Source organism: Panicum virgatum, chromosome 9N (genome assembly GCF_016808335.1).
Source record: "Panicum virgatum strain AP13 chromosome 9N, P.virgatum_v5, whole genome shotgun sequence".
Taxonomy (NCBI): Eukaryota; Viridiplantae; Streptophyta; class Magnoliopsida; order Poales; family Poaceae; genus Panicum; species Panicum virgatum.
Window position 1 is genome coordinate 13,477,377 of NC_053153.1, and position 25,188 is coordinate 13,502,564.

The 25,188-nt window shown below is 44.7% G+C and overlaps 1 protein-coding gene across 1 annotated transcript; it reads left to right on the plus strand.

Annotated features, from left to right (window-relative positions):
• Window positions 1-19,310: 19,310 nt before the first annotated feature.
• On the plus strand, window positions 19,311-23,778 carry LOC120691314 (homeobox protein knotted-1-like 4). Its single transcript, XM_039974357.1, has 5 exons — window positions 19,311-19,722; window positions 19,846-19,959; window positions 20,095-20,206; window positions 22,796-23,064; window positions 23,236-23,778. Exons 1-5 carry the CDS (start codon window positions 19,468-19,470, stop codon window positions 23,470-23,472), a joined length of 987 nt encoding a protein of 328 aa, XP_039830291.1. The 5' UTR covers window positions 19,311-19,467; the 3' UTR covers window positions 23,473-23,778.
• Window positions 23,779-25,188: the final 1,410 nt, after the last annotated feature.

The following is a 25,188-nucleotide window of genomic DNA, read 5'->3' on the forward strand; positions in this document are numbered from 1 at the left end:
CGCTCGGAAGGGGTCTACCAGCTCATATTCCATGTGTCAACCTTGTCACGCCACTCCCACCGGCGTGACAGTACAGCCTTGTCACGCCACCCCCACTGGCTTGACAAGGTTTGACTTTAGAAAAATCATATCTTTTTCATAGAAACTCGGATGGAGATGATTTTTATACAAAAATTGTAGCTCTCAACGAGATCTACAACTTTGTAGTTTTGAATTTTTTTCATTTGAAGTCATTAAGATGGTTAAATAATTGATTTAAAATTTTGACAGCATATTAAGCACTTTACCTCTATCGGATCATCTCTAATTTGACATATTTATCATGGTTCTACAAATTAAGTTCTATATAATGTTTGATATATGAAATAATATGGACTAAATAATAATAGTTTGATAAGAGATACAATGAGAAATCAAACTATATCATCCTTGTGTATGAAATATAATGCAACACCCTAGATATTAATTATAGCTATAAGCAAGATCAAGTATTTTTTTTGAAAGATTAAGATCTTAAAATATGATAACAGTTTGAAAAAGATACAAATGTGTAAGTTTTATACTAGTAATTAAGTGGTTTAGATGAAATGAGTACTTTGTTGTTTTCCATCTTATGGCCTTCTTTTCACTGTATCTCCTTTGGTCAGCGCAACGCTTATCGATTGCACTGCTTGGTTTGGCTAGCCAAAATCATCGCTCAAGGTGCCTCCATGGTCCCACCACTCTAGATATATATTATATTAATAAGCAATTGTTGTTATAGAAAAAAAGAGAGCCACCACGTTCATCGAGAGGGTCTAGAAATTTATACATTAATCTAAAAAGGAGAAGGATTTACACAATTGGATTTTACGAAGAACTAATGATCTAAACTGACTCAAGAGGCCATATCATATACAATTGAAAAATATCTAATTTCATAATTAAAGAATTAAAAAATTAGAATATAATTATAGAGTCCATGCCGAATACAAAAATTCGTCAGACTTTCCCACCCAATCAAGACTACGCCGTATGGCACGTCTAATGGGGATCAAAACAGGTTGATCCTGATAGATGGAAGTAAAATGATGGGGTCAAAACAACATAATATATGGATGCAAAAGAATGACACAATTATTGATTGTTTTATATGCTTATTTGTATATGGGCTTCCAACAACGTCAGCGACCGTAAGAAATTCGGCACAACGGTAGTAGAGAAGTCTCCATACAGGTGGTGGTGGCAAAACGGTTGTACATATGCACATGTAACTTCGGAGTTGATTTGTACAAAATAGATATAATGTATATGCACGTAATTTGATAGGCAATGTGAAAATATGTATAATAAGACTTAGTGATGTATAGTGGTTGAAGAACAAACTCTAGGGGAATAAACAAAATAGCCTGCTACAACAAAGTATTTATAATAAAAAAACAAAACGTAGCAAAACTAGCCACGCTATTAGCATGGACCAACTCACAAGTTAAAGCTATAATTAATAATACCTAGAGTGTTGCATTATATTCCATACTCAATGATGATATAGTTTGATTTCTCATTGTATCTCTTATCGAACTATTATTATTTAGTCCATATTATTTCATATATCAAACATTATATAGAACTTAATTTGTAGAACCATGATAAACATGTCAAGTTAGAGATGATCCGATAGAGGTATGATAAACATGTCAAGTTAGAGATGATCCGATAGAGGTAAAGTGCTTAATATGCTGTCAAAAGTTTAAATCAATTATTTAACCATCTTAATGACTTCAAATGAGAGTTGTAGATCTCGTTGAGAGCTAAATTTTTGTATAAAAATCATCTCCATCCGAGTTCGTATGAAAAAGATATGATTTTTCTAAAGTCGGACCTTGTCACGCCAGCGGGGGTGGCGTGACAAGGCTGTACTGTCATGCTGGTGGGAGTGGTGTGACAAGGTTGACACGTGGAATATGAGCTGGCAGACCCCTTCCGAGCGCTCCGAAGCGTGCCAACGTGGCACATCTTGTCACGCCAATGCATGTGGCGCGACAGCGTGTTTTTGTCACGCCACGTAGACCGGCGCAACCAAAAGGGTTAGATCTGCAAATATATATCCGGGTGGGTTATTTTTAAAATAAAATTGAAAAATAGGTTAAAAATAAAAAAATATTCCTAAAGAGAAGGGATTAGCTTTGTGTGACTTATGCCTTGGTTAAACCTCAGTGATTGGTCAATGGCCCCTTGGTGAATCCCGTGATGGCTAGTCAGGTCTAGCTAAGGTGGGTAATGGCTTTGTTGGGATCTGCACCGATACTACGGTGATCGAGCTGTGGTACCCCGCTTGTGGGTAAAGTTGTACACCTCTACAGAGTTAAAATCTATTCGAATAGTTGTGCCCACGGTACTGGGCGAGTTACGGTGTGGTCACATACCTAGTGTTTCTTCTGGGAATGGACGGGTTGGCGTGAGTGGTTTTGGTAAAGTGTCTGGCAGTTGTGCCGTGTGCTACAGCGGATGAGGAGTCCGGTAGCAGCTTAAAACTTGGATCCTGTGTGGGTCAACACTACGTGTTACCCGGTACAAGAAAAACTTGTTTTGAAAATTCTTTCTTTCAAATGAACCCCTGCATAAAAATTTACTTTCCACAAATTAAACCCTAGCCTTATCCTTGAATTACCCTGTGCATTATATTCTGTTTATACCCCCTCCGTGGGTGTGGTTGGACTTGCTGAGTACGTTTGTACTCACCCCATTCTTAATTTTTACAGAGGAAGGTCCAGACTTCGTTCCCGAAGATGTTGAGTAGAGGTCCCGTCCTGCACCCAACCTTGCCTGTGGATAGGGTCACCCGCAGGAAGTTCCGTATGGCGCAAGACTCTGATGACCCCCTCTTCGTAGTTAATATCATTGTGTGGGTGTTAGTTGTTATCCTCGCGATAGTAGCGCTTCGCTGCCCACTTCCGCGTAGAGTTTTACGGTAATGTACCATCTGATGTAATAAAAGTATTATCAGCCTCCTGGGACTGATATTGTATCACTTTTAAATCTTCTCTTATGAGGGACGCTTCACCCGACCGGTCAGACCGGTCTCAGCAGAGGCTGGCACAATTTCATCTTGTGCGTCAAGAATACCGCGTCAAAGAGAAGAAGGACGAGCCAGTGCAAATTGATTCTGAGGAGGTTCCAGCTGCTAAGGTTGTGCAAGTTGAAGACGAGAAAGGCAAAGCTCAAGATACACTAAAGAGACCGGTGATCGTTGAGAAACCGGTCAATATTTCCCAAAAGCTTGTGTTGGCCAATAATCATGAGGCCAGTAGCAGCAACCTCAAGGACCAAGACAAAGAGAAGTACTTCCAGCCTAGGTGGTGCCCACCGGGGTTGACACATACTCAGAAGAGGAGGTTGCAGCGTCTTCGCCGCCAAGAACAGAAGGAAAAGGAGGCGGAGAAGTTGAGGGATGAGCAGTTCGATAAGTACAGACCGAGGATCCCTCAAGGCAAGGTGTGGCAGGTCAAGGTAGCTGACCAGCCCACAGGACCGGTCGGACCGCTCTAGCCGACCGGTCTGACCGGTGTCCCGGACCGGTCTGACCGCTCAGAGCAACCGGTCAGACCGGTCATCCCCGAGCCTAAGCAGAAGGCCGAAGAGATCGTTTCCAATTCGGTTCCTGGCGCATTAGAAGTTCCAGCAGCTCCTTCAGCAGTAGAGGACGAGGAGTTGGTGGATTATGAGGCTTCTCCAGAACGCACAAACATGGAGATCAATGTTGTGCGCTTTTCTGATGACTATTGGGTGATTCCGGAGGAGACAACACATTTGGACTTTGGTCCCCGCGAAGCTATATTTCAGAAGCCCAAGAATTCAGACAACCACTTGAAGGCTCTCTATGTGAGGGGGCACATCAACGGGAAGCTAGTTTCTCGTATGCTTGTGGATAGTGGGGCAATTGTGAACTTGATTCCCTATTCACTCTATAAGAAGCTTGGCGGGACGGACGAAGAGTTCATCAAGATGAACATGACGGTCAACAGCATTGGAGGAGGTGATCCCATTGGTGTTAAGGGGGTTGCTTCGATGGAGTTGACCGTTGGGAGCAAGACAGTTGCTATGGCGTTCTTCGTCTCTGAGGTGAAAGGTAACTTTAACCTCATACTTGGATGTGATTGGATTCATGCCAATCAATGTGTACCATCTTCCTTGCACTAGTTTCTTATTCAGTGGATCGGCGATGAAGTTGAGGTTGTGCATGGTGATGTATCTTCCTTCATTGGTACCGCCGATTTCGAGTTCGTTGGTGCACATGACAACATCAAGTGCTTATCGGGCCTGGATTTGACCGATTTCGACTTGATCAGTTGCACCAAGGAGGGTTTTGTGTCTGTAGTCCTAAAGCCGATGGAGAATCGGCTACACTTACTTCTATGATGCAGCAGGGCGTCAAGACAGAGCTGACCGGTCAGACCGCTTCCTCTGACCGGTGAGGCCGGTCCAGCGCAGACTGGCTGCATGAGCACATCGAGCACGATCGGGACAAGGCGAACGATATGTGTAAGGCTATTGAAGACTTGGGTGACTTGGATAAGTTGGGTCAAGGTTTTACGTCGGCTAATCCTTTAGAAAAGATAGATATTGGAGATGGTTCTATTTCTAGGCCGACTTTTGTAAATGCAAACTTATCGGATGATTGTGAAGCCGATTTAATAAAATTATTAAAAGAATATGTCGATTGTTTTGCATGGGAATACTCTGAGATGCCTGATTTGAGTCGTGATTTGGTTGAGCATCGGCTGCCGATTAAAGCCGGTTTTAGACCTTATAAACAACCTTCTAGGCATTTTAATCCTATTATGTATGACCGAATAAAAGAAGAAATTAATCGTTTGTTAGATGCTGTATTTATTTGGTCTTGTCGTTATGCGGAGTGGATCTCTAATATTATGTCCATTGAGAAGAAGGATTCAAGCAAGATTAGAGTATGCATTGATTTTAGAGATCTTAATAAAGCTACTTCTAAAGATGAATATCCTATGCCTATAGCCGATATGTTGATCAATGAGGCTTCTGGACATCGTGTTATCAGTTTTCTTGATGGTAATGCGGGTTATAATCAAATCTTTATGGCCGAAGAAGATACGTCTAAAACGGCTTTTAGATGTCCTGGTTTCGTTGGTTTGTTTGAGTGGGTTGTCATGATTTTTGGTAGGAAAAATGCTGGTGCTACTTATCAAAGAGCTATGAATTTGATCTTCCATGATTTACTTGGTATTATATTGGAGGTCTATATTGATGATATTGTGATTAAATCGGCTGGCTTGAGTCATCATTTGGCTGATTTAAGACTTGCTCTTCAGAGGATGTGTCAGTATGGATTAAAGATGAACCCGCTCAAGTGTGCTTTTGGTGTATCGGCTGGGAAGTTCTTAGGCTTCATTATTCATGAGAAGGGCATAGAGATTGATCCAAAGAGAATTGAAGCCATGAAGAAAGTCGAGGCTCCTGCTTGCAAGAAAGACTTGCAAAAGTTTCTGGGCAAAGTGAATTACTTGAGAAGATTTATATTTAATTTGTCCGGAAAGATAGATGCTTTTACTCCTATTCTTTGGTTGAAGAATGAAGCTGAATTTACTTGGGGGGCAGAACACCATGAGGCTTTTGAGAAGATTAAGAAGTATTTATCTTCCTCACTGGTTCTCAAGGCGCCTAAGAGAGGAATTCCTTTTAGGCTTTATGTGGCTGCGGAAGACAAGGTTATTGGTGCTGTTTTGACTCAAGAAACCGAAGGAAAGGAGTATGGTATCACATATGTTGGCCGACGACTTATTGATGCGTAAACAAGGTATACATTTATTGAGAAGTTGTGCTTATCATTATATTATGCTTGTACCAAGTTGAGGCATTATCTTTTATGAAATACTTGTATAGTTACTTGTCAAGCCGATGTTATTAAGCATATGCTATAAAAGTCGATTTTAAGTGGAAGAATCGGAAAGTGGGCTTATGCGTTTGTTGAATATGATTTGGCCTATGAGACTTTGAGAGCTATTAAAGGCCAAGTTGTAGTGGATTTTATTGTTGAACATCGGATTAATGATGAGCATGATTTGGAAGTCGGCTATATTACTTGCACACCATGGAAGTTGTTCTTTGATGGATCGGCTTGTGATGATGGACAAGGGATTGATGCCGTTCTAATTTCCCCGAATGGTACTATTTTTTAGTTCTCAAATCGATTAGAAGAAGAGCGCACGAACAACTAAGTTGAGTATGAAGCACTTCTATTTGGCTTGGAGTTCTTGGAGTCAATGGGCGTTAAAAATGTGGAGGCTTATGGTGATTCACTTCTGGTGGTGCAGCAAGTATCCAAGGTATGCCAATGCTATAACAGTTCATTAAATGCATATCTTGATAGATGCCTTGATATTATCTCTTGCTTTGATGAATTTGTAATCCGACATATTCCAAGAGATAGTAATCAGAAGGCGAATGCTCTGGCTCAGAAAGCATCTGGCTATAATGTTACTAAAAATTATTTTAACTTGAGAAAGCCGATGCAAGCAACAACCGAGTTACTGGTTCTGGACGAACCGGTCAGACCGGATGCCCCGACCAGTCTGACCGGTCCAGAGACCGGTCTGACCGGTCACCCTGCTAACAGCACGTCGGCCGCCACTTCCAATTCCAAAGGGAAGGCCGAGGTTGCTGATTGGAGGGTGCCTATTGTGACATATTTAAAAGACCCTAGTCATGGTGCAGAGAGGAATGTTCGGCGTTTGGCATTTAAATACATTTTGATTGGCGATGAGCTTTATCGTCGAACTGCCGAAGATGTACTTCTCAAGTGCTTAGATTCTGATCAGGCCCGTGTTGCTATGGGAGAAGTTCATGAAGGCATCTGTGGTACACATCAATCAGCTCCTAAAATGAAGTGGTTACTTAGGAGAGCCGGTTTCTATTGGCCGACTATGATGGTAGATTGTTTTAGATATTATAAAGGATGTGAAAAATGTCAGCGATTTGGTAATGTTCAATTGGTGCCTGCTGTGTTATTGCATCCTATTATCAAGCCATGGCCATTCAGAGGTTGGGGTTGGATTTCATTTGTCAGATTAATCTCCCTTCTTCAAAGGGACATCGCTTCGTGTTGGTTGCTACGGATTACTTTACTAAGTGGACCGAAGCAGTTCTTTTGAAAAATATGACGCACCGGGAGGTAATTGAGTTTATTACAGAGCATATTATTCATACATTTGATATTCCTCAAACTTTGACAACGGATCAAGGTTCATCTTTTTTTAAAGGAGGTACGTGATTTTGCCGAATCATATAAAATTAAGATACTCAATTCATCTCCATACTATGCGCAGGCCAATGGTCAGGCCGAGTCTAGTAATAAGATCTTCATAAAGCTCATCAAGAAAAAGATAGAAGGAAATCTCAGGAGGTGGCATGAGGTATTATCTGATGTATTGTGGACTCATCGTATATCTAGACATGGTGCTACTAAAGTTACTTCTTTTGAGCTTGTTTATGGTCAAGAAGCCGTTTTGCCTGTTGAGGTGAATCTGGACGCTTATAGATTGGCTAAACAAAATGACCTTTCTGCTGTTGATTACTATGACTTGATGATGAACAATATTGATGAAGTAAGTGACAAGCGGATGCAAGCGTTGAAGGAAATTGAGAAGGATAAGCTTCGGGTGGTTAGAGCTTACAACAATTACAACAAGAAGGTAAAAGCTAAATCTTTTCAGATTGTTGAGCTGGTTTGGAAGACTATATTGCCTCTTGGGACAAAGAATAACAAGTTTGGCAACTGGTCGCCAAGTTGGGAAGGGCCATACAGGATTGTCGAGGTTATCTTCGGGAATTCTTATATGGTGGAGACGATGCAAGGAGAGCGTCTTCCACGAGCACTTAATGGAAGATACTTGAAGAAATATTACCCCAGCGTGTGGCAAGATGCTTGAAAACGAAGATGGCCGGTATAAAATATCACCCTTAGCATTATTTTTAGACTTGTACTTTCTATGCAAATCTATGTAACTAGGCTACCTTTTGGTACTTTCTTTTTAGTTTGCAAAGCTCACTAAAAAGCAGGGGGTATATGTTGGCAGCCAAAATTGGCATTGACTAAGGCCGATCGGTCTGACCAGTCGAGCCAACCGGTCAAACCGGTCTGGTCCTGTGTAGTCCGAATCAGGTTAGATCTGAGTTGTACAGTCTGTTTATAACCCAATTTGGAAGGGGTACGTCCTCTTCGGCCTATAAATATAAAGGCCACGGCCGATTGAGGTCCTTCTACCCAATCGAATCAATCAATTTACAATTTTCCTATTTTTCTTCAAACCCTAGTTTTTCCAACCTCGTACTGTTCTTTGCTCGTCTCGATGGCGTTCAAGGACGTCTTGAGTGGCCTGCCGACCTCAAGACACCTCTAGATCTGCGAGCTCCGACGGGGTCCCTCCCGAGCTCGTGGTTTTAGGTCTTCACGAAGCTTCTCTTCGTCCGACCGGTCTGCCCGGTTGGCGCGACCGGTCTGACCGGTCGCCGGCGAGCTTCGTTTGGTTCTGATCGTTGCGATCCTGCGCGTTCTAGCGCTTATGTGTTGACCAATTCTGTGTCAACAATCGTGTCGTGCCCTGCCGTGCCGTGCTTTGCCGGGCCACTGTCGTGCTGTGTCTGGGCGGCCCGTTTGGCCAAGTATAGTAGGAGCGTGTGGTAGCCGAACGCTGGCCGACGAAGCTGCTGCAGGAGGTGTACCACTTGTGACGCTACTACCTGGCCGGCGATCTACGGCCACTCGTAACAGCTAAGCCGTACGTCCGCAACATTAGATACTCCTCCCGTGACACATACATGTGTGTTAGTTACGCACGTACATTACACAACAGGTCGTGCCGGTCACGGGCTCACGGGGGAGCGAGCGCTCAGGACAGAGCCTCCAGGTACCTTGTGGTGTGGAACGCCCTGATCGATTGGGCAGGCCATGACCTGACCGTATACCTCACCGTGATTTCAGCATCGTCATCAGGTTGCACCTGCCAATGCAGCTACGACCAGCAGGCGAGCCGGCCGGGCATGTGAACGCTAGCTGCTTCTTCGCTATCAAGCAAGGCCAGGCGGCAGGCGCCCAGACGCCCAGCTCAGGTCGGCTTCATCCCCGCAGCGACCTGACGGCGGGGGGAGGACGACCGGTGCCCGGTCGGCGAGTCGGCGACGCGGACGACACGAGCCCGACCAGCAGGGAAGGAAGAACATGGCCATGCCATATATAGCACGCGCCTGACCCCGACCCCTGCCGGTCCGGCCGTTTCTAGGCCTGACCTAGAGGCCGCGCGAGGGCAAAAATCAGGATCGGGTGGGTGGCGCGGCGACGCCCCGCCTTCGTGTTAGTGTTTCTGTTTCCGGCCGGAGGATCGGAGAGGATGAGAGAGCCCGCGCGCGCCGGTCGGTCGGCCGATCCGTCGCCGCCGCGTGGCGCCACGCGAGCGGCGGGGCAGGTAGCAGATCACCGGTGCGCGCGCTCCGGTTGATGAGGACGGCGGCGCGGGGCAGCCACAGCATCAGTCGCGCCTGTAGCAACAGCGCCCACCTGTGCGGTGCGCAACGGCGACACCAACTCTTGTGCTGCTTCGATCGGTCTCGAGGCCCGCCGGCGGTTGCCCCGTCGCCCATCGGCGGTCGACCGCGTCGCCGTCGCCCGCCGGGCCGGGGTGCCCACGTAACGGACGGCGACCGGCCGTATGTATTATGCAAGCCGCGCGGCCGGCGGCGGCGGCGGCGTAGATTGCTCCGCTCCGCTCACCGTACTGGAGCATGATGAAGGCATCATCTCAAAGTAGATCTGCACACAATCACTCGCCTTCCAGACACGAAGAATTAATGGCTGCGAGGCCCAGCAACTGGTGGTACTCCAAGATAGCTTAATTATTACAACAAGGAGAGCTGATGATGTTGTATTGTTGTGGCTCAAGACGACAAGGAGGTCTACGCCTGCAACCGCGCGCGGGCGAATGGTGGCTCACACTCACGGCGCGACGCCAGAGTGGCCACCAAAAAGCTACTAGCTCTTAGGGTGGTCGGAGAGGCTCCCGCCAATCGCGCGCTCGTCTCCACGTCGCTGTCCGATTCCCCCGGCCCCTCCGCCGCCGGCCGCCCCGCCGCCCGCCGCCTCCGTTGTCCCTTCCACGCGCAAGCGACGAGCGAGCCGACGACGCGCTCGAGCACGCTGGACCAGCATTGCAGCCCCTGCCGGATGACTGACTTGACTGATCCCAAGCAAATTAAGCACCACTGGACCAGCGAAGCACCATCCAATGCAAGGCCAGGCGTGGAGCCGGTCGAGCGCACATGCACGCGCCGCAGAGAGAGATGCTTCGCGACACAAACTGCGCCCGCGCGCGTCGGTCCCGGCCGGTCTCATGTCCTATGCTATGATGATGGCGTACGTGCGCCCCTGATTGCTGCACCATGCACGCATGCTCAGGCGGAGCACAAATATACCAACTTAACCACAACAACTGATGCATTCCTGCATGCTTGCATTGATGGAGTATCACAGCAACTGCAAGGGCGCATGGCGATCTTCCCCAAGGTTAGTTTCTATTTTGAAATAAATGGCCAACGATTTAAAGTTTAATGCTAGTTATTTAACATAATCGTTGGTATTGAAAATGGTTTTGTCATCAATAATTTGTCAAAACTAAAGGAAAAGACATTAAAAAAGCTTTAAAAACTAAAGCCCCCTGTTTATTTGGAACTCATACAGACTATAAGAATCTAGAGTCGTATTGATACGTTACAAAAAAAAAACTCCACTTGAGTCGTCTGATTCCTCTTTACCGAAGAAGCATGGGCTTTTCTGGTCAAAACGTAACATATCTTGTCCTTATTAATTTATCATGGGTTATTTTCCTTGGTTAATAATACTTGTTGTTTTGCCGTTATTTGCAGGTTCATTAATTTTCTTTCTACCTCATAAAGGAAATAAAATCGTTAGGTGGATAGATTATTAAATTTTGGACTATAAATCATAAATAGCTGGCATGCTAATTGTTAATAGTCAACTCCGTACCAAAAGGAATGCAACTCTCCAGCTTCCCAAGAAGTTCTAATTTGACTAAATTTATACAAAAATAAGTAACATTTATACCTCCAGGTAGATTTATTATGAAAATATATTATATGATTAATGTAATGATACTTATAATGTAACATAAATGTAATACTATTATGTATAAATTTAGTCAAATTTTAAATTGTTTGACTCCTCAATAAGGGAGAGTTGCATTTTCTTGGGAGGAGTAGATTAATTATAAGAGGCACGTTTTTGGAGGGTCACACTTAAAACAACAGTTGGAGAAAAGATTACACTGTACCCACTTGTAAAATAACAGTTGGAGATTGAAACATCGTACAGGTACTGTGTCATAATAATGTATATATTGTGGCTGGACCCTCGCGAAAGAGATAGTACTCCCGTCGAAGTGTAACTCCCATCTCATGAAGAGAGGAACAGCACACCTGCACTGGTGGTGGCGCACAGGACGGAGTAGTACCTACGGGCGGCGTGGCAGGGGCACCGTTCCCACACATACATGATACAGTGCCAGTTTATAGTCTCCTACGCATGAACCATTGATCGTTAAGGTGCGCAGATCTGCATCGTTAAGCATTAAAGCACCTTGTCCGAAACATGTCTCGACTCTCGAATCGATCGGCAACCACTCGAGCAGGCAGGCAGCATTGGCCCCACGCCCCCACTTAATAATTAACTCCACCCGTTTCTTGCTGCAGCTGTTACTGATACTTGCACAAACACTACTGCTCCAGTGTAGTACGTACGTGTCAATCTATTGATGAGCGAGCTTCTGTGCCAAGAACAAACTCTTTTAAGCCGTGTGCCGTTATGATAGAGGTCGGAAAATTTTCAAAACGATGGATCACCTTGATGTATTATTTTTGAAATCAATAAAATTTCCTTTTTCCAAACAAAAAAAAGCTTCTGTGCACGCAGGGGAGAAAAAAGAAACTGCTACTATCTCCGTCCCAAAATATAGCAACTTTTAAATTTTCAAAGTTAACCATTCTCATCTTTGATCAATAATAGTTGGTTTCATTATAAATAAAATGATATCACTTTTATGTGGTCAATCTTTATTTTTTTACCATCTACTGTCAAAGATAAAAATGTTTGACTTTGAAAAGTTAAACATTTGTTATATTTTAGAACGGAGGTATAGTACGCCAGACTTCAATGAAATCTTTTTCCTTGCTTTAACTTTGTGAGACTGTGGCTCTGTGTTGTTCTTCCTCCTTCCATTTTGAATCTTGATATAAAGGTTTCATTATAAAGATAAAAAATAATAGTCAATTTTTTTTTCGAATATGCAAAATATTTGCGTATCTTTGTGATTAAGGTAGAAAAGTTTGTTACAGACGACACGCTTCAACGAGCGCCTAGGATATGGTATAGAGGATTACAGCTATGGACTGGACCATCCTAGCAAGGGAAAACAGAGTTCGATATTACATAAATGATAGTCAACCAGAGAATACAACGAATCAGCCTAGGAAACCAGCTTGTGCTTCCGCCTCTACCGGCACGACTCATTCCCGACGTCGTCGTTGAAGAGCGCAGCTAGCGCCTTGGCGTTGGAAGCGTCAGGCTTGTAGAGGTCCTTGTAGGCCTTCACTGCCGAGGCGCTTGGTGTTGCCCCCGCAGTGGCCAAACCCAGTGTAACGAACATGGCACCATTTATGTCATTTCGAGTGATTTTGGTGATCGTATGACAACGCAGTCAATGGGACTAATGATTTTGTTAAGTGAATATTTCTAGATCCCAGGGATGAAGTAAAAAGGCCATACAAAGCAAAACACGAAGAAAGAACTCAAAGAAACGCTGAATTGGACGAGTTCTACTGAAATCAGTAGCACCGGAAGAACCGATGCACATAGCATCGGTGCATCCGATGGTTGTCGGAAGATCCGACGCCCTGGCATTGGTGCAGGACTGAGCGCCTCTGGAGATCAAGTGAAGAAAGAAGTGAAGCACCGGTTGAACCGACGGCTTCAAGATAGGCATCGGTGCATTCAACGTACCATGTTCCAGAGACGATGTCAAGTGAGCAGGAGCGAAGTCTTCAGCACCTGTTGAACAGGTGGTGCGTCGGAGCAAGACGTCGGAGCAATGACGTCAGCAAGGGCAACGGCTACAAGATGATCAAGAGTCACCAGTTGAACCGACACCATAGCATCGGTTCAACTGATGGGTGCCAACTCAGCTGCAGAAGCGTCAGAGAAGCCAACGGCTAGTTTCAGCTTGTGAGTGACCGGAAGAACTGATGCAGAAGCACCGGAAGTTCCGATGCCCACGCAGAAAAGCTGGTAACGGCTACAAACGGCTAGTTCGACTTGGAGGCCTATATATATGAGTTCCCCCGGCCATTTTGAGTTTGCTGGAGTCCCAAGACATCTCATACACACCCAAGAACACCTCCAAGCCATACAATAACTCATTGATCATATCCTTAGGTTTTAGCACTAGCTTAGTAAAGTGTGAGTGCTAGATTAGCTCTTGAGTGAGTGAACAAGTAAGGTTGAGATCCTTGTGACTGGTTCTAGAGTGAACCACACTTGTATTACGGTGCGCCGGCCCCTTGGAGCAATTGGTGGCTCGCCGGTACGTCAACGACCCTCCGGCTTGGTGTGGAGCGGCGTCGACAACATTGTGCGGGGGACGGAGACCCCTCCTTCGTGGGAATCTCCCTTAGTGAAGATCGAGATCAAGGTGATCGTGATTGTGTTCACGGAAGATACTTGATTGCCGGGAAGCGATACTCTTCGTGAGTGCTTCAACAATGTGGACGTAGGGGTGCCTTTGTGGCAATCCGAACCACGGGATAAATCCTCGTGTCGAGAGTTCGCTTCCTCTCATCCCTCTCCTTTAGCTTCCGCATTTCATATTGCAACTTGTGTGCCTTTACTTTCATAGAGTAGTATCTTGATAGGATTGGCAATAGGTTGCTAAACTCTTTTGGGATGAGGGTTTTACACTAAGGTGAACCGTAGTTGCACATCTAGATAGCTTGTTTTAGTTTAAGTTTTATGCAAACTAGTTGAAGCCATAGGTTAAGGTTTTAATAGTGCATAATTCACCCCCTTCCCCTCTTAGGCTAGAGCACCCGATCACTTTCACCCAGACGTTGCATGACTAGGATCTCGCCTCGCTTAGAAGCAGGCCCCCGAGAGAGGCTTTGAGCCGCATGGCGCTTGCTTCGCCATGGTGGTAGCACGACCTTTGCAGGCAGTTGCTTGGGCGGTTCACGGATCAGCGGGGAGGCAATCTTACTCGTCACTTTGTTGACTAAGAGCTCGAGGCAGTCGGCGAAGGCATCCACCGGTGGTGTACCGGAAGGAACAGCGTTCACCGTGGGTTCGCCAGGACCAAAGCCTGGCGGACAGCCCTCATCATGCCCCGAGGCTACGCCGCCGTGCGTGTGCTCCTGCAGAGATGAGCTCGTAGGCGAGTCCGCAACCCGTAAGGTGGGGTGCGGCGGTGGCGTCTGCAACACCGAGTCGATGTACTGGGGCGGCATCTGCTGCCTTCCAGGAAGGCCACGGGTGTGGGCCACCTCCGCTGGTGGCTCATCCTCAAGCCGAGCAGCTGCCAGAGCAGCACCCAAGCTCCTGACAGAAGCAGCGAACTTCTCCAGCATCGGGTCATCCGTGGTATCACGACTGTTAGGTGTGTCGCAAGGCCACAGGGTGAGTAACGGGTCGGTCCCGAGCAGCCATGTCCCCGGGACAGTATCACCGTGAGCGGCCCGAGCAGGTGCCGCATCGCCGGAGGAACCGGTCGAAGCACCCGAGATGCTGCCCCTTGTCCGCCCCAGGCGTCTCGAATGACGTCGTCGTCGCTTGCCTCCGGCATGTGCAGCAACAGCCGGCGATGGCCTGTCATGGCCACGGGCAACTGAGTTGCCAGGTCGTGGCGAACGCTGCCGCTTGCAGTCGTGAGCAAGATATTGGAATCCGAGGCAGCGAGACACCTTGTTGGTAGCTTGCAAACTGCACGGCGATGCTTGTAAGAGAGACAGTTCAGGCATCGACCGCTCAGCTCTGCCGGAAGAGGTCGACGCGGCAGCGGCGGCTGGCGGGCGGGGTGGCGCCTAGCGTTGACACTGTTGTCGCATGTCCGGCGGGGCAGGACCTCGCGCCACCCATCGGCATTCGGAGACGAGAAGCGGCGGGGACGGCGATGCGGAGCTGGGTGCTTCGTCACCTTGGGGCCGAGGCGTTGGTGCACCGGCGTGCGGCGTGGCTCCCGGCGTTGGTTGCGCCGCACCGTCGCGACGGTGTCGGGGACGGAGACCCGCTCGCGGCGACCAAGGCGCTGACGAGCAGGGACGTGTCCATCCACTGGCCGAGCCGGCAAGCCGAGCACAAGCTGCGGGCGCAGCCGACTGCTCTTCCTCCGTCTTCGCCTCGATCCATGCCGCCCAGCGTCGGCACGGCCACGGCCCATGTCCACGACAGGCTGGGTGCGCGGCGGAGCCGAAGCCACCGGCTTCTGCGGGCGACAAATGACATCCGCATAGTCAAATTATTGTTCAATAATTGCAAAGTTTGAATCTTGATATACGTGTGCATATGTAAAAGTAGATGGAGTATTCAGCATGGATGATTTATCTACTCGTCATGCTGGTTCTTTTAGGTCATAACCTTTGAGATACTAGCTAGTATAAGAGCAGAAGCTCCAAAACGCAACTTGCAGGAGAGCCTATTCGACTGGTAGAATGAATAGTGCTCGGCTGGTAGATTGAATAGTATTATGTGAGAAAAAATAAACAGTAATAAGCCAAGTCAAGCTAAGCCTAGACCAGCTGAACAGACCCAAAAGAAAATCTACAGTGACGTCAAGTGAACAGTCGGTCACTGTGCGTACGTAAGTACGGATCAAAGGGCCCCATATGTTTCGTGCAAAGAGGCTCATCAGCATGGCAGGTCACGGAATGGATTGAATGGTCCATCAACTTTGGGAGTGTTTAGTTCTCAAAAAACTTTCTACAGTATTTGTCATATTGAATTTTTGAACACATGCATGAAGCATTAAATATAGTTGAAAAAAATAATTAATTACACAGTCTAACTGATTATCACGAGCTGAATCTTTTAAGTCTAATTAGTCCATAATTAGACATTATTTGTCAAGTAACAACGAAATATACTAGTACCAAAAACCCAAACTTTTTCATCAACTAAACACACCCTTTATAATTAATCTCGGAGGAAATAATTGAATGGCTGGAGGGAAAACAGCATTCCTCCGATCCGATGATGTCCGAAGGGTTTCACATATCAGCTACATCCGTGTGTGCAGTAGACATGTCTTTCATGCATGATGGTGATATGCATAGGACATTATTATGTACACCACCAGGGTGCGGTGGCCCATGGCGGCTCCTATTTTAAAGGTCTAAGGGGCCGTTTAGTTCCCAAAAATTTTCGCCCAAAAATTTTCAACTCCCCTTTAAACACATGTATGAAGCACTAAATGTAATTAAATAATAAAACTAATTACACAGTTTGGATGTACATGACGAGACGAATCTTTTAAGCCTAATTAGTGCATGATTAACCATACGTGCTACAGTAACCCAAAATGTGCTAATGATGCAGTCAAAGGCCTCAAAAGATTCGTCTCGCGGTTTCCAAGTGAGTTCTGAAATTAGTTTTTTAATTAGTATCCGAAAAACCCTTCCGACATTTGGTCAAAGTGTCGATTTGACATCCAAAATTTTTTGTTTTTGGAACTAAACGGGCTCTAAAATCAACTTGTGAGCTACTCCTAGGTAGATATGGAATTGTAGAAAGGCTCAGCTCCAGGCCCAACATAGCTCTAGCAGTTGTTTTTATGCACAAGAATATATCTATATTGAAAATTAGAAAAAAATGTAATCCACTTCAAGCATGAATAATTTGCATCAAATCTATTTATTAATAAATACTTGGATTTAAAGACCCAAAAGGTGCAGCTAATAAATTCATTCTTCGTGTCTAACATATTAGATATAGAAACCTTACTATTACTAGAGCCTCCACATGAAGCCACATAGGATTATAGGTGGACACTCTAAAAAATAGAGAAATGCTATAAATTCTCATAAAAATCAGAAATATCCAGCCATCAATCCAACAACTCTAATTACAATCACCATCGGATCTGTTATCTTTCCTAATAAATTACCCACCTCTGCCATTATAAAAATAGATTAAAGTAACCCCCCAAATATGTACTCCCTCTGTCTTGAATCTAAAGTAACCCCCTATTCTTTGTGTGAATTACCCACCTATACCATTATAAAAATAATACAAATACTCCCATAAATTTGCATATAAATTATCCAATTATGTCATTATTATTACAAGTTAAATTACTCCTAAATCTGAATCTAAATTATATAACTATAATAAGATATTAAAGTGCACAAATATAAAATTTTAAATTACTATATCTATTGTTATTAATATATGACTTATATTATTGTTTATATAAAAATACTACTCACGGTATATGTCACCATATATTCATGTATGATGGAAGAGATAAGAATGCCAATTCATAAGCAAATAGTTCAACAAAATATGTATCGAATACATATGGAGGTGTGATGCAAAATGGAATCTATTGTAACTAGATAATGATAAATATATATTTTTAGAGTATGTGTTAGAATATTTAATAAATGAATGGGTGTTAGAATATTTAATAGATGAATGAGATAGATAATTATAATTATTGATCTTATTTTTATATTAATTCTAATTAGCTCGTGCGGGAGCACAGGTTGATATACTAGTTATACATAATAATGATCCCATCTCGATGAAGACTCTGTGTCTAAATGTCTAATACAATAATAATATTAATTTGTACGAAGACCTATTTATATAAGTTTTCAGAAATTAAAATTTAAAGGAAAATTTGAATATGTATGAAATCCTTTTAATAAGTTTTAACTCTTACATATGATAGAAATTTCAGAAAGTTAGCCTACGGTGTGTTTAATATCCTTGTTTTATGGGAGTAGGTGTTACTATTTGGTATAGGTGTCTATACTTGGATAAATTAATCGACCACGGGAGGATATATTGCCACCGAGGATTCATCCGTTTAAGAACCTGATTGCTGTAGTAGAGGGATACGGGAAAGTATCTTACTCGATGACAAAAAGACGAGAACATATCAGGTGCAAACCAACCTCTTCGTTGCACATAGGGAGTAGGAGGGGGGATTTGCAAAACTATGATTATCCAATCCAAGGGTGGACAGTTAATTGTAAAATTACTCAATCCTCCCATGCCCATTGGATGTTGATCTGGTGGCCCAGATTGGAGTTTGCACAATTTGCATGGAGAGGTTGGTTTGCACTTGGTATGTTTCCCAAAAAGATATCGTTCAGACTATTTATATCTACAATTATGCATTAGAGCCCCTTTAATGAAATACTTAGAGTAGATTAGCAAACTTGAATTATGATACAAATTATAGAGATCGTTCTAGAGTGTTGGCATTGCAATCTTGATAGCTAGCTTTTTAGCTACTAAATTTATGATACCAGTAACTCCATAACTAATACAATATATATTTATATTCTTAGAAGGAAAAAAGAAATTGATCGATGATACTCACTAGGTTGGATAATTTGTGTTAGATTGAGAGCACGCGTCAAATATACATTTGAACATGATTGAATAGAAGTAAGGAGTTTGTTAGTTTCTACTTTGTATCAAAATAGCACAACTTGGGGTGCGAATTGGTTACTCTTAGATGCACCTCCAACACTCTTTAGTTCAAATACTTATGCTAATTTTTTAAAATGAGATCTGATTTTGGAGAAGTAGCATAAATATTTGAACTCAAGAGGGTTGGAGGTGCACCTAAGGGGTTACCAATTTTCACCCTTAAGCACAATATCCGAATAATTCTAGTATTATCATTAGAAATTACAAAAATCAAAATGTCTAACTAGCTTTTGCAAATGCACGGTTTGAAAATTAGTGACGAAAATTCGGATTAAAAGGTGTAAGAAAATATAGGAAAAAAGTGAACAGCGAGCTAGGATATATATTTCATAATAATAAGTTCTGTCAGCCTAGTTCGGAGAAAGAAAAACAAAAACTTATCAGATGGTTCCTGGAACTGTACGATCGTACAGCTATTTCTTTCCTTCAGAAACACCTCGATCAACAGCGACCATTTTCCCTCCCTGTGCATTATTGGACCTTTAATTTCTGTCCCATGAGCTATGACTATCCAGCTACTGTATCCTTTCCTCTCTCTCTCTCTCTCTCTCTCTCTCTCTCTCTCTCTCTCTCTCTCTGATCCAGAATCGAAGGCAATCCAATAGACAACCTTACCTTGCCCTAATGCCTCCTCCTCCATTCCTCAAACAAGAAAACATCCCCAGATAGCTAGGAGGACGGCACGCATGGAGCAGCTGCCTGTTCTCGCCAGTGGCTCAAAGGCCACCACCACGACGCCCTTCTACTTCGCCTTAGATCACAGAGCCTCCACGTCGTCTTCCCCGCCGGAGGAGGCGCCACAAACCTCGCCGCCGCCGCCTGCCGTCTCAGATCCTCCTGGACAGTCCAACAGCGAGAGGGGATCGGAAATAATCAAAGCGAAGATCATGTCTCACCCTCTCTATCCGGCTCTTCTGAGAGCCTTCATAGATTGCCGAAAGGTATGCACAAATTTTCAACGGATGTCCACTTCCATAGCTGATCTCGTGGAATTTTTGTGTGCGCACCTTTTATATTTCTGTAATTTTCATGAGAAAAACGCTCTTCATTCTTTGTTACTTGAGGTTGGAGCGCCGCCGGAGGTCGTTGGTCGGCTTTCGGCCCTCGCCGGTGAGGTCGAGATGAATTCAGGCGACGTGCAAGAACAACCGGCTGATCCGGAGCTCGATCAGTTCATGGTAACAACATGGTGTCTATATTATTTACCTGGAGTTCTTCAGCAGTTGTAATTAACATCTAGCTTTTCTGAAAGAAAGCAAGCTAAGTGTCTGTACATAGCTGAAACTATGGATCTACATTTTGTGTATGTGCAGGAGATCTACTGTAACATGTTGGTAAGGTACAGACAGGAGCTCACAAGACCAATCGAAGAAGCCGACGAATTCTTCAGAAGCATGGAGGCCCAGATCGACTCATTTTCGCTAGGTGAATATGTTTAACCAAACTGAGTTAATCTTGTGCATTTGTATGTTGTTCGCAGATTTGAGGTGGCATCAGTAGTACTGCCGACTGTTGCAGATTACAGAAAACTTTTTGGGGCTGTAGCATTCCATGTGATGGGTTCTCGCTACGTGCACGCGTAACGTGTAACGGTAATACTAAACATCTTTTTACCAGCTGGGACATAGCTAGATAAAGAGGTAACAGTGAAATTATAAATTAGTTTCAAGAGAGCTTTGATGAACAGTAGGGTTTAAGTGTGAAAACAAGAGAAGAGTGCCTGATTTTTTTCCCCAAAAACAGTCTGACTGGAAGCTTTTGAGTGTGAACTATATATCAGAACATATGCAAAACCTCAACACTGAATTGGAGCAACCAGGAGCCCAGGACATGTCGTCCTAAGTTCATGAGAGCGCCCTTGTGCAACTTGCTTTACTATACACACAATCAGTGTAGAGTAACAGTCTAGCAGTTGTGCACACTTGCAGTAATACCACATACATGCCTTTATACCCAAATGCCTAACTACACAATCAAACCTGTTTTGCACGTACGCCCGCCTTCCCTCTCTAACCACCTGATTAAATTCTTGCTGAACTTGTTGTTGTGCAGACCTCAACATACCAAACACTGCATACAAACATAATGCTCCACTGATTAATAATTTGCATCCAGATTAGTTGGCACAACCATCCTCCTATGGTAGGGTTCCATGTATCCCACTGTTCAGCCTGGCAGAACCGGCCCGTTTGGTTTTGTAGCGCGCTGGTGAATAGTGACACTTTGACCGATTATTACGGTGTCAAACAAAGTCAGTTTATAAAACCAACTCCAGAACCCCCGCGCTAGTGACCCTGAAGAATCTAATGAGGCCTTTGACCGTGCGTTTAGAGGATGGTTACTGTAGTATCACTGTAGCAAATCATCGATTAATTACCGTCATTAGATTCGTCGCGAAATGTTACACTCATCCTTAAAATGGTTTTACAAATAGACTTCATTCAGTCCTTCATGCGGGAAAGATTCTCTTCTAGCGCTAGGATTCTAGCGCGCATCCAAACAAGGCCACGATCATCTCGTTGTCTGGGGCGGCTCTGGGTGGCATGTGGAGGCTAGGGCCTTTCTTTTTCTTTAGCGCTCCCGCAGCTGCAGGACGCATGCATGCTCTGGATTGCTGGGGGCCGGCGGGCCAGGATGCATGGCTGCCCCGAGTCAGCAGTCAGCACCACTCGATCGGCGAAGGCTACCCTCTCTGTGGCTCCAGCAGCCATTGTCCCTTACTGTTCTTCAGATCAACCCACGGGCATCAAAGTAACTGACAGAGACGAGATGGCATAGTAGATGCGCCCAGGGCTTCACTACCTCCTGTCGATCGGTCTCTTGGTGGATCCCCGGCCCTCCACTGCCGTCCGATCGCCGCGTTCTGGGGTCCAGCAGATCCCGCCGCCAGGGTCCTCCTGCCTCCTGGCCATCCATGTCGCCCGTCGCAATGCCATGCCATGCATGCCGGTGGCCAGCTTGCTCTAGCTAGTCTCTGTGCTTGCACTGCATGGGCATGTGGAGGCCTGATTGAAGTGTTCTCTCTGCACGTCACCGTACGTGGTTAATTATTGGATAGCTTTCAGCGAGTGACAGCGAGTATCGCTAGCTTAATTCAGAAAAGATGATGAGGTTGCTGTTGAACGGTGGTGTTGGTGGGGCGTGCATGTGTTCTTATTTATTTATGCGTATGGATAAGCTTGGTAATTTAATATATACATCATTGCATGAACCATTGTACATGTGCAGCTAAATGGGCAGCCAATACATGTCACCAACATACCATACCTTTAGTTCAGCACATATATACCCAAGCTACTACATGTAACATGTGCTACACTTTGATTGTATTACATGCACCTTTCAACAACTTTACTAGCTTGGACTCGCTATCGGTATGCTAATAGTACTGAATGGCGTGCATGTGCAAATCCAAAATTTTGAACAGTTTGCCTGCGCATCAAATGGCTAATAATAGTTCTGTACAATTGATAGAATCCGGCAGGGGCTTGTTTCCAGGGTTTCAGACATTGGGATAGTGTATTGTCAATTTGGCTTTAGATACATGAGTTGGCAGCCAAAAAAAGTAGTGGCACTGGTGTGATGATCGAGGTGACAATGGCAATATATGTCTCGGGCTTTAGACATAATATTATATGGTGATAAACTTGTGGGTGTCATAATTTTAAATACAAAGTTTTAGACATTAATGTTTATATAGAAACATTTTATTAAGAACAAATAATCAAAACTCTAAAGAGATAAAATTCATGTGCATTGTGCAGCATGACAAATTAGTCTAGTCTCAAGGGTAGTTCCATTCATGCACATTACTAGGCCTAAACAATTAGGTAAAATCTTGCCATAGCAGCAAAAATTAGAAGCGAAAACAGTATATATGGGTGAGGTTACAGTGCTTAAGCAATATAATGCACTGCGGTTCAAAAGGCTCTATATATGATGTCATTGTAACATCGACGGATATATATTTAGAATGTGCAATTGTGCCAACACCCCTTATCAATCTTGGAGCAGATGACAATGGCTACGAAGTGGGTGGTTCCTCCTCCGACGATGAGCAAGAAACCGTCGACTTGGTCGGCCTGCCGGTCGCTGAGACGACCGGCAGCCCGAGCGCGGAAGACAAGGAGCTGAAGAACCGCCTCCTGAACAAGTACAGCGGCTACCTGAGCAACCTCTGGAAAGAGCTCTCGAGGAAGAAGAAGAAGGGCAAGCTGCCGAGGGACGCGCGCCAGAAGCTCCTCCACTGGTGGCAGCTCCACTACAGGTGGCCCTACCCGTCGGTACGTACGTAATACAATTTCACACGTCGATCTCGCTCGATCATGTACGCCGTGGCAGCAGCAGCTTGGAGTGCTTTGCATGCCTGCCTGTGTGAGCAGCTAGCTAGAGAGCATCGCGTTGCAACAGAGGAATTATTTACCGATGGCGCCGCGCCGCATGGGCGCATGCAGGAGCTGGAGAAGGCGGCGCTGGCGGAGTCGACGGGGCTGGACGCGAAGCAGATCAACAACTGGTTCATCAACCAGCGGAAGCGGCACTGGAAGCCGGCGCCGCCGGCGATGGTGCTGGCCACGGACTACAGGCTGCGCCCGTACGGCGGCGGCGCCTCGAGCAGCTCGGGTTCCGCCGCTCTCCGCATGGAGGGGCAGCACTTCGCCGGCGGGAGCTCGTATCCGCGTGGCCCCTGATGTCGTCGGCCCTGCTGCGCGCGGCCTGAGCGCGCGAGGTCGACGACATGGATTGATTCGATCATGGGTTGCCGTACATGATGCATACATACACGTGGTTTGGATATACATGGTGTGGACGTGTGGTGTTTCCTGTACAGAGAAGTGTAATGTTCTCCTTAATTTCTCACTCATATATACACATGCTTATATATATGTAGCTAATGCCAAAGTTATATATAAAGTTGTAACCTTGTTTGTTTCACTAACATGAGATCAGTTGTACTTGTACACGTATATATTAATTATATTGTTGGCAGCAATATATATGCCACGGTTGGATCAGGTGTTGCTAATGATTTTGTTCATGTACTTGACAAATGACAATTTATCTGCTTGTGCTTGTGTGTAGGTATGAGATGCATGATGACTATTGTGGTTGTCGCAGCCAGCCTGCTGTGCAACCTTCAGATCAGTGTGGCATAGCGCGAGCTGACTGCAGTCAAGAGGGTCATTTGCAATGATCAGAGTCAAATCTTTGCAGAAGTTGCTAGGACTGGAGTAGTGGTCACACATCGGGAAGAAAATGGCAAAACCTTGTAGCGCAAATCGCCCATGTCAACTTGGTGGACGAGCCTGATAATTTCAACTAGAATATGACCACATCCAGGTCATATACAGTTCGCTCTCTCTATCTACATCTGATAGATAGAAACCCACCATTTCGACATAAGAGTATTTGGAAACTAAAGATTCCTCTCAAAATTAAAATCTTCCTTTGGTATCTGCAAAAGGGAGTGGTTTTAACAAAAGATAATCTCGCTAAAAAGAACTGGACGGGTAGCCAAAAATGTTGTGACTGTAATATTAATGAGTCTATAGATCATCTTTTCTTAGATTGCCCGTACACGAGAATGGTTTGGAGGTTAATTTCTTACGCTACAGGTTTGACTCCACCTAATTCAATTAGGCATATGTTTGGCTCATGGCTTTCTAATCAATCAAAAAAGATTAGGAATTTGATTTGGGTGGGAGTGGCTGCTGTTTGCTGGGCAATCTAGAGATGCCGGAATGATATAATTTTTCACAAAGTTAAATACCATTCGATTTTACAGGTTATTTTCAGGGGGACATACTGGTTACGTTTCTGGGCGCAGCTGCAGCGTGAGGAGCAAGCCAAGACAGCACTTTTCTTGATGAGCAGAAACATAGAGACTATCGCTTTGGAGTTCATCAAGGGAGGATGTAATACTTTTTATCGTTTGCTGTAATTTTATCTTTGAGAATGGCTTCGCTCTCCTCTATTTTTTTCATTTATGCGAACCCTATAATAATTGGCTGTGTACGCCCTTGGGCGTAGAGTGCGGATGCTTTTCATCCATTATCTAAAACATCGGTGAAGAAAGCTTGAAGGACTACTGAACAAAATAAAGGTATACAGAATAAAGAAACACATGATCCATGAGTACAAAACATCAGTCAAAATGAGTTTCCACTTTCAAGCATTAATTGTTTCAAAATTTGTTATAAGTGCATTTTTTTATGTGTAGACATCTCACCGTAGACCAAATTAAAAACTTTAAGATATGGCTATATATGATACTATTTTTGGTACAAAATTAATATCCACGAAGACGAAAAACACATTCCATTATGGTGGTACAGCGTGTTAGTATTGATCTCCACCATTTGGGCCCAACGGACCAAATGGACCCTGACTCGCGCCCTGATCGGGGG

Coding starts and splice junctions, on each gene's coding strand:
- LOC120691314 (XM_039974357.1), top strand. CDS start 19,468: ATGGAGCAGCTGCCTGTTCTCGCCAGTGGCTCAAAGGCCACCACCACG. Junction 19,960..20,094: donor CGGAGCTCGATCAGTTCATG/GTAACAACATGG, acceptor GTGTATGTGCAG/GAGATCTACTGTAACATGTT. Junction 20,207..22,795: donor GATCGACTCATTTTCGCTAG/GTGAATATGTTT, acceptor ATCTTGGAGCAG/ATGACAATGGCTACGAAGTG.